The following is a 9083-nucleotide window of genomic DNA, read 5'->3' as shown; positions in this document are numbered from 1 at the left end:
TAGGCAGGAGAAACTGTAGCCAGGTTCTTCTATCATATGTTTATACAGGATGTCCCATCTTCATATACTGTCCAATTTCTTCAAGATAAATGGAGCTGAAAGAATAAACAACCCAAAGTTAGTTTTCAACTCTATGTAGTTCCCATGCTACATTACAGATCTGTGACACTTGGGAAAAACTTACAGTTTTAATTCAATATTAAAAACAAAACAAAACCTACAAAATGATGGCCAAGGCTCTGCCCATACAACACAGCAAAAGAGCCTTACTTTGGCATCCAAAGCAACTCATTCCTCTGTCCTTTACCTATGGGTACCATAAGATCATTGCTTATACTCTTTAAAGGCTTTTCCCCAGGTAATTCTCCCCCTTAAAGCCATAATAAGTAACTCCCATCTGTCTCTCAAACAACTCTATTTTGCTGATCTTAACTGTAAAAGGAATAAAACTAGAGAAAAAAAGGAGGGAGGCATTTCTCATCTTTAAATTCATTTGAAAGAAAGCAAGTAGGTTTCGTAAAAATACTGTAGCAGGAAACACGTGACTGTCATCTCTGATACCAAAGAATGATATTTTCTCAATATTCATAGTTAATAGAACATTCTGTAAATAATAAACTGAAGACATTGAGATCTGTCAGAAGCAGATAAAGTCAGTAGTATATCCAATCTTCTACCCATAGGGGGAAAAAATCAAATACAAAATGGATAAATGTAATGTAGTATTTTATGCAAGAAATTTTATTTGAAAAAAGTTCCAACACATTCTATAACATAAACTCTGAAAACATTTTACTAAGTGAAATAAGCCAGATACAACAGGATACATACAGTATAATTTCATTTGTATGAAATATTCAGAATAGACACATCCATAGAGAAATAGTGGTTGCCCAGTTCTGGAGAAAGGGGAAAATGAGGTGAGCGCTAGTTGGCAGGGACTTTCTTTTAAAAAGGTAAAGAAAATGTTCATAAATTGATTGTGATAATGGCTGCACACCTCTATGCTAAAACCCACTGAACTGCACACTTTAAAGGTATATTATATAATTTAGAAATGATACTTTAACTTAAAAATGATAAATCAAAGTTAAGAAGAAGTAAGTAAATCTGGTAGTTGCAAACAGTTGGTGAGCGAGTTGGAGGATTTGGGCTATTTCTGTTCCCCAAGACTCCCTCTCCTGGGGAAGCAAAGAAATACAACAAGAGTACACAGTCAAAAAAGGCTCCTGAACTTGAGTCTTCTTTGGCACAACCTTGGTATGGCCTTCAATTATCTGAACAACCCTGCCTCTCCATCCAGACCAGCCAGCCAGCATACAAGCACAGAACAATGAGGAGTTTACAGATAATGAGCAATCTGAGGCAAATTACTGCTAAGATGTGTCGGTACAACTAAGAGAACTAATCTATAAAGCTGCTTCCAGTTCTTCTATTGAGTGTGCCTCTAACCTGATGTCTTTCGTATATCCCCCTGAAAACGGAGCTCTCACAGGGCCACTGACAAGATAAAAAAAATGGAAATAACTCTGTCAACTGTAAAGTCAAAATATCGCAGGCATTTTTATTACTCCACTAACCTTTTTTTCTCATTCGTTTAAAAAAAAAGCAATTATTTACCTCACCCTCTGTACAAATAAACAGGAAGCAAAATCAGATTTAAAAAGTTAGCATTGAAGGGAACCTATTAAGAGCTATAGACTCTATTAGGTCAAGTTCATTCATTAAATCGTTGAATGACCTTGGACTAATCATTTTCCTACTCCGGCGTATTTCTCAGTCCGCAAACAAGGGACTTGCTCTAGGGCTAAACTCTGAAGCTCGTTCAACTCAAGGCTCTTAAGAGTAGGTGAACCAGAACGACTTGACTACGCGCGCTGGGTCACCACGTGCGCTTTGATATCCCCACCCCGACCCAGGGCGATGCGTAACACCGTCGCCCGCAACGCGCTTTCCGTCTGCTCTTCGAGAAGGTTCAGCTTAGGTCTGCTCCTAAAGACCCCACAGCCGCCTGCAGAACGAAAGATGGAGGGGTTGTGTCGACGAAAGGGTCTCACGGTCACAGCCCAGAAGGACGGACACTCACTGACTCGCAGCAGGGCTACGTAGATGAGGAAGTTCCGTACGGAGGAAATCACATCCTCGCGCATCTTCCGTTTCATTTCTTCAGGGTCCAGCTTCGGTGCAAGGCCCTCGATCCGAAACATCTTCACTCTGCAGCAACACCTTCCAGTTGCTGCGCTTTGCTCTCTGAGTTTTACCGGAGGAGTCACACCCGGAACTCGACCTAACCCTACTTCCGGTTCCGCCCCCCTCCAGGAGGAGACGGAAGCCTGCGAAGGACAATTCTCATCCTGTCCGTGTGACCCTGAGGAGCGGCCTGAAGGGGGCGACCATGATCTTGTCACAGAGACCCGGGTGTTTGTGAGTTTGTCTTAAACTGGGAGCACAGTATTGTAAAATGGTGTTACTCCGCCCAGTAGGGGACTGTGCTTCTAGGTACCACCAAAAATACTAACAGCTAACATTTACTGAATACTCACTGTAGTTCTCTGTAAATTGCATATCATCATTTCCTAGATTAGAAAATTGAAGTACAGAGATCTTTAAAACAACTTGTAAGATGCAGTTTACCTCAGGTGGAAAAAGTATTGAGAAATGGAATAGTATTAGCAAATATTAAAAATTACTTAAACTGGTGACTGGTATATCATTTTAATTATTCTAATCTTTGTATCTTGAGTATTTGAAATTTTCTATGATAAAAAACAAAAGGCAGGGGCTGGGGAGATAGCTTGGTGGTAAATGCCTGCCTGGTAAACCCAAGGACCCGGGTTCGATTCCAGATACCAAATGCTGTGCCGGCCCGAAACCAGGTGTGGTGGTGCATGCTTGTAATCCCAGCGCTATGGAAGCTGAGACAGGAGTATCACTATGAGTTTGAGCTGCGTAGAGAGACCCTGTACCAAATAAATAAAGAAATAAAAGATTAAAAACAAGAAAAGGCAAAGATGGCGAAACTTGCCCAAGATCACAACTAATAAATACCAAAACAGGACTCTATATCTACTTAGATCTGTGAAACACCAGACAGAGTTTTTAAGATTATTGCTGTATTCACATTTTCCGTAGCTAATTGATTCTTATAAGTATAATTTAGGTGTAGTAGTAGAGCATGGGTAAAGTAAGTTCAAATCTGAAAAACATTCTACTGATGAGGAAAGGAAGTCTCAGAAATCTATTTTTCATTCTATTACTGATGGATAGGTCAGCATTCTAATGTAGATAACTGTAATGTCTAGATAATGAGCAAGATAAAGTGAACCCTACTACCCCAATGGTCCCTAATAGTACCTGCATGGCTGGACATCCCTGGAATCAGAAGGTAGGAATTTAAGGCAGTTTTTCTGCCACAAAATCATCAAAACTAATAGGTGGCTACACCAAATTATGAATGACAGCTAGCCATATATAATTTTCAGATATGAGCCAAATGATTAAATTGCTTATATAGTACAGAATGTTCCTTCTTGAAAGCACCTAGCAATAATGCACATAGTGCATAGCAATAATGAATTTTGGATAAAATCTTGGGTAAATTAGAGTAATAATTTTTATGGAAACAACTGATAATTGTAAGCATTACAACCTACCTTCCTAACTGACAGACAGTGGGGTGAGAAAAGGAACTCTTTTCATATTCAAGCGTTAGTAACCTTTTACATCTATAATTGATGCAGCGGAATAGCAGAAGCCACTTTGGAATGGAAGAGGCAGACTCCCAAGGATTAGCCTCCGTGAAAGCCTTTGTGTCTAGAAAAGTAATGCTGAAAAGCAGCAGGGGCTGTGGGAAGAAGCTGAACAAAGACAATGGAGACATAATCCCTAGATTTGACACTGTGACTCACTGTCCATGTGATAAGGGACAAGTTTGTTTCACTGAAACTTCTTTACAGGGAGGGCATATGAGTAGCTGGTTTTTGTTGTGTTGTTGTTGTTGTTTTGAGTAGCTGTTTTTGAAAGTCCCTTCCAGTTCTAGTAGTCTATGTATTTTTAATTCTAATTGTGTCATCTAGGACATAATGATTTGGAGTGTGTGGCTATCAAGCTCTCATCAAATATGATCAATTAGCAAACCAAATATGTGCATTTTCCATGTAAAGAAGACAGTAAATATGCAGGCATGGTGGCACACACCTTTAACCCCAGCACTCAGGAGGCTGAGGCAGGAGGATTATTCAAGTTCCAGACCAGACTGGACTACAAAGTGAGATCAAGGCCAGACTGAGCTTAATATCTGAGACAGTGTCTCAAAAAGACAAAAAAGGACCGGCCAGATAGCTCAGTGGATTAAAGCACCTGCTTAGGCAGATGCACGCAGGGACCAAGGTTTGATCCCTGGGCATGTTGCCAGCCTCACACTCAGGGCACGCTGAGTCAATGATTGAGACTAGGTGTGGTGGCGTGCTTGTAATCCCAGCACTTGGGAGGCTGAAAACAGGAGGATCACTACAAGTCCAATCTATGTAGTGGGACCCTGAGCACCCTGCATTAAATACACACACACACACACACACACACACACACACACACGACGGTAAACAAGGAGGCAGACCTCAACTATCTGAGAAGTGAGGCAAAACAGATTGGGAAGGAATGAATTGTTATGTGATTTCAATAACTTAGATCTCTAAAAATGTTTACCCTAGTTTAAGTAGTTCACATATGGAACTACCACGTTATTTTCTTTATTGAGACACTTGTGAATAACTTACCTGAATTCATTGGGAACTAAAGAGGGGAGAAATTAGTCCAAGATTATGTTTGATGGTAAAAAGAACAGGTGTTAACATCTGAGCTTTACTGTCTGATGTGAAATTTAAAAAGTGATGCTATTCTTAGAACAATTCCTTAGAAAGCTGTGGTTCTTGTCCATCTTTTGAGATAGGAACACAATGGATAAAAATATGGAGCAGTTATGCCCTGGAATGAGGAATTTGTTTTAGATATAGTCTTGGAGGCTGAACTGTTTGTGTCTCAGAAATGTCTTCCTCTTTCATGGCTCTTTGTAATGGAAGAAACTCATTAAATGAGGTTAGACTCTTTTCCTTGGCTTTTAAAAAATGTTTGTTTATCTTTTGGCACATAAGTGGTGATTTTCCAGTTACAGTGGGTTTAGGCAAGGCAAATTGAGAAAACATGCTTCAGAAAGTCAACATTGGATCGAGCCACTTTATATTTTACACCCCTCATTTTTTCTTTACTAGAATGAGAAGAGCTTTGGGTCTAATACTTAAAATCACCTAAAGCTGTCAAGTGCTGTAATTTTGTGCCCATCATTTCTTTTCTTCCATATATTCTTAACCTAAAAGCAAAGAATTCATTGTAATTTACCATGAAAGGCAAAAATGAAGAAGTATGCACACATAATTTAATACTGATATGTGTATTAGTTGGTCTGTTTACAGAGAAAATGGCAGCTGATGTCATAGCCTGTCTTGCTTTCCATTTAGCTCCCAGGAGAGATTTTGGAGCCATTTCCTTTGCCTCAGCTTCCCAGATAATACTGTACATAAGCATCCAGAGTGTACAACCTACTCATAAGAGGATTAAGTGCTTTAATTTCTACCACTAGGGAATAATTTGTATTTGCAAGGCCAGAAGTTGACTGATGACTCATGATTAAGAAATGAATTCAATATAAAATCATAGGAACCTTTCTTTCTAATTTATAGGGTGCTATAGGTTTTGGGTATGAAGCACTTCTACTCCTTTAATTAACAGATGATAAAACTAAGGATCAGAGGGAAGCTCCTTAGAAATAAGATACCTGGAAATAGGGTAGATCTCTAGGTTCCCATTTCAGCACTTTCCTCCATCATACCTTATAGTTTTTGCTACTTTATTAATATTGTCACTGACACTATCCCCTTCACTCAGAGGTAAGGCTTAGAAGACTGTGATTCTATATAACTATAGTTAGGGAGAAACAGATAACAAGAGGTTTCATCAACAGACAAAAAGAGTCTTTTTTTTTTCCACATTGCCACTGGGCTGTATTATTATGCAGCTCTACATCTGTCCTTCCTTGTTCCTTCAGGCAAAGACATGGCCTGGAATTCCCAGAACAAACTTGACTTTGAAATCCATTGGACCTACAATGAATGAAACAACAGTTAGGACAAGGAAAAGACTCTTGGGCTCACAATAAAGATTGCTCTGTGATACATGCTAACCAGAATAATCTCAGTTGGAATATAGGGTAACTTTAAGTTACTGCCCAACAAAGAGGCCTATTCAGGAAGAAAGCTTTTTGAGCCTTAAAGGATGAGAATTTTGATAACTTTTACCTCTCTGACATTCCCTTTCTGGATTACTTTCTCTCTAAGTTTTAGAACTTCATTGTCTGGATGGTTTATGAATATATGATCTCTTTCCAGGTAGGCTGTAAGCACTTCAAGTACAAGAAGCATTACTCATTGTTGAATTCTCCAACCAGCTGAGGACAGGTATTTATACATGATTAAAAACTAAGTACCCTATGAGTAAATGAATGAATTTCAAATCAACTCTTTAGGATTTAAAAATCAGTGGCCGTATGTATATTAATTTGAAAAGAAATTGTCTCCAAAAAGATTTTATTCCCAAATTCTATATAATATTTTTACATAATTATTTATTTCTCACTGCTTTGGTACAACTTATTTTTGCGTGGTTAAATAAATATTATTTAGATTGGAGATGTTATCAGCAAAGCCAGGGGTAGTGGCACATACCTATAATCCCAGGATTTGAGAAACTGAGGCACAAGGATTGAGAGTTCAAGGCTAGTTGGGCTGCATAATAAATTCAAGGCCAGCCTGAACTACCTAGTAAGACCCTATCTCAAAAAAAAAAAAAAAAAAAAAAAGCAGGGGCTGGGGATTTGATTCTTGGGCTTGCCCTGCTGGCCTCTCCCCAGGGTACTCTGAGACAGCAATTGAAACTGGGTGTGGTGGTACACACCTGGTAATCCCAGCACTTGGGAGGCTGTAAACAGGAGAATCACTTCGAGTCCAATCTAGTAGTGAGACCCTGAACACCCTGTAGACCGGTCCCTAAAATAAAAAATAAAAAAAAATGTTATCAGCAAAGTTAAAGACTGACCTTTACATTTTGTTTTCATTTATTTATAGCAATAGTTATATAAAATCCATATTATAGTTTTAGCAACTTGATTTTTTAATGAATGCTACCTGTTTATTTTAGGATTCTTTTCTCTTTTTTTGGCTGGCTCAAGCTGCCTTAAAGGTGTGTCTGGTGCAGCATGTGGTTCTGGAGATCAAACCATAGTCCCTTGCCCCTGACTGATTTTGCCCAAGCAGGTGCTTTAGACAACTGAGATATCCTGCCAGCCCTTACATGTTTACTTTAATAATATTTAGAAAATACAGAATCAAGGAAAAAATAATAATCCCCCAACCACTATTGATGTTAGTGTTATCTTTCTGCCAGCATCCATTCTCTATGACTTGTCCTTGACATTTGCAGAATGACAGACCTGCCTGATTAAAGATAAGTAGGTATTCACTAATTTCAACTTAGAAGAGATACAGAGCTTCCTAAAGCCAGGAATACTTTTTTTTCTTGCACAACACAGTTGAATTGTTATAAATATACAGACTATGAATTAAGGAACTCCTGGTTCGGTGGCCAGCACAGTATGCCTGGGGTCCTGGGGCCAGCATCCCATGTGGTACTGTTGTAGGCAACTGAATTAGAAATTTAGGCAGTCAGACAGGGCCAGGCCCTCAAGTAGTCAAGATGGAAGACAGGTGACTTTGCAACTTGGAAGAGAGAGACACTCCCCTATGGGCCTCACCTCAAGACCAAGACAAAAGAGGAAACACAGCTATATACTTCCCTAGGGATGGGCATCAGGGATTGATATTCTAAATTGGTATCAATCACCTTGAAAGAGCCCTTAGACCTGCCTCACTGCATAGTTTTCCTCTATAAAAATCCCTGGAACAGATAGCTTCCTGGGAACAACCCACATGGGCCCTTTTCCTGTCCCTCTCTCTTGGACAGGAGCTTTCTTTCCATCAATAAATATATTCTGCTCATAACCTCCATTTGTCCCTAAAATTCATTCTTCAGTTTTAGAGAACATGAACTTGTCCCAGGTAACTTTTAGGTTTTGGGAGATCATTTTTCCCCTATTTCATTTGGAGGTCATTTATCCCAACATCAGTTTTTGCTCCCTGTGTCATTTGGAGGTTCCCTGTATCAGTACTGGGGATAGAACCTGGCTCTATGAGCTTGCTAGGCAGGTGCTTAGACTGCTAAGCTATCTCTCCAGCCCTGATCTTTTGTTTTTTTCATATGTGACAGAGGGATAGAGTAGCTTCTTCAAACTGATATTTACAGAACTAAATAAGATTATTTAAAGTGCTTATGGTGTGCATTTTGTAAATGATAGCTAACAATAAAAACATTTTTATTAGAAAAATTATGGCTTAGTCATGATACTCCAAATGAAACAAGTGTTTTGTTTATTTATTTGGTATACATTCTTGCTATGCAGCTTGGACTCATAGTGATCTTCCTGTCTCAGCTTCCCAGTGCTAGGATTACAGTTTTAGTGGCTGGCTTGGTGCCCCGAATAACCTGGCATTGTTGTTTTAGGGTTCAAGCACAGATCCTTATGCTTACCAGGCAGGCTCTTAGACCACTGAGCTGTCTCCCCAGCCAGCCTGGTCAATGTAGTAAGTTCAAGGCCAATCTGAAATACATAAGTGAGATCCTGTCTCAAAGAAACTAAAAAGAAGGAAGAGAAGAAGGATAAGCAGAGAGAAGGAGAGGGAGAGAGAGAAGGGGAGGGAGAAGGAGAAGAAGGAAAGGAGAGAAGAGAGGAGAGGAGAAGGGAGAAAGGAAGGGAGACAGACAGACAGATATGTAGTCCTCTTATCCTTACTTTCTATTTATTCTCCAAGGATAGATTGGGCTTCTGGGCCCATTCATTCTCTGAAACTGCTGGCTTTTTGTTGTTGTTATATATATTTAACTTTTTAATAGATTGCAAATTGAAAATGAATTATTTA

At 39.3% G+C, this 9083-nt stretch overlaps 1 protein-coding gene across 1 annotated transcript; it reads right to left on the bottom strand.

Annotated features, from left to right (window-relative positions):
• Nucleotides 1-8: 8 nt before the first annotated feature.
• On the bottom strand, nt 9-2305 carry Tomm5 (translocase of outer mitochondrial membrane 5). Its single transcript, XM_004631831.2, has 2 exons — nt 2087-2305; nt 9-95 (listed from the first exon to the last, which is right to left on the bottom strand). Exons 1-2 carry the CDS (start codon nt 2205-2207, stop codon nt 61-63), a joined length of 156 nt encoding a protein of 51 aa, XP_004631888.1. The 5' UTR covers nt 2208-2305; the 3' UTR covers nt 9-60.
• Between the last annotated feature and the right edge of the window lie 6778 nt (nt 2306-9083).

Source organism: Octodon degus, unplaced genomic scaffold, assembly GCF_000260255.1.
Source record: "Octodon degus isolate 3935 unplaced genomic scaffold, OctDeg1.0 scaffold00045, whole genome shotgun sequence".
Taxonomy (NCBI): domain Eukaryota; kingdom Metazoa; phylum Chordata; class Mammalia; order Rodentia; family Octodontidae; genus Octodon; species Octodon degus.
The sequence above is the reverse complement of the archived record's forward strand: the minus strand, read 5'-3'. Positions and strand labels throughout refer to the sequence as shown.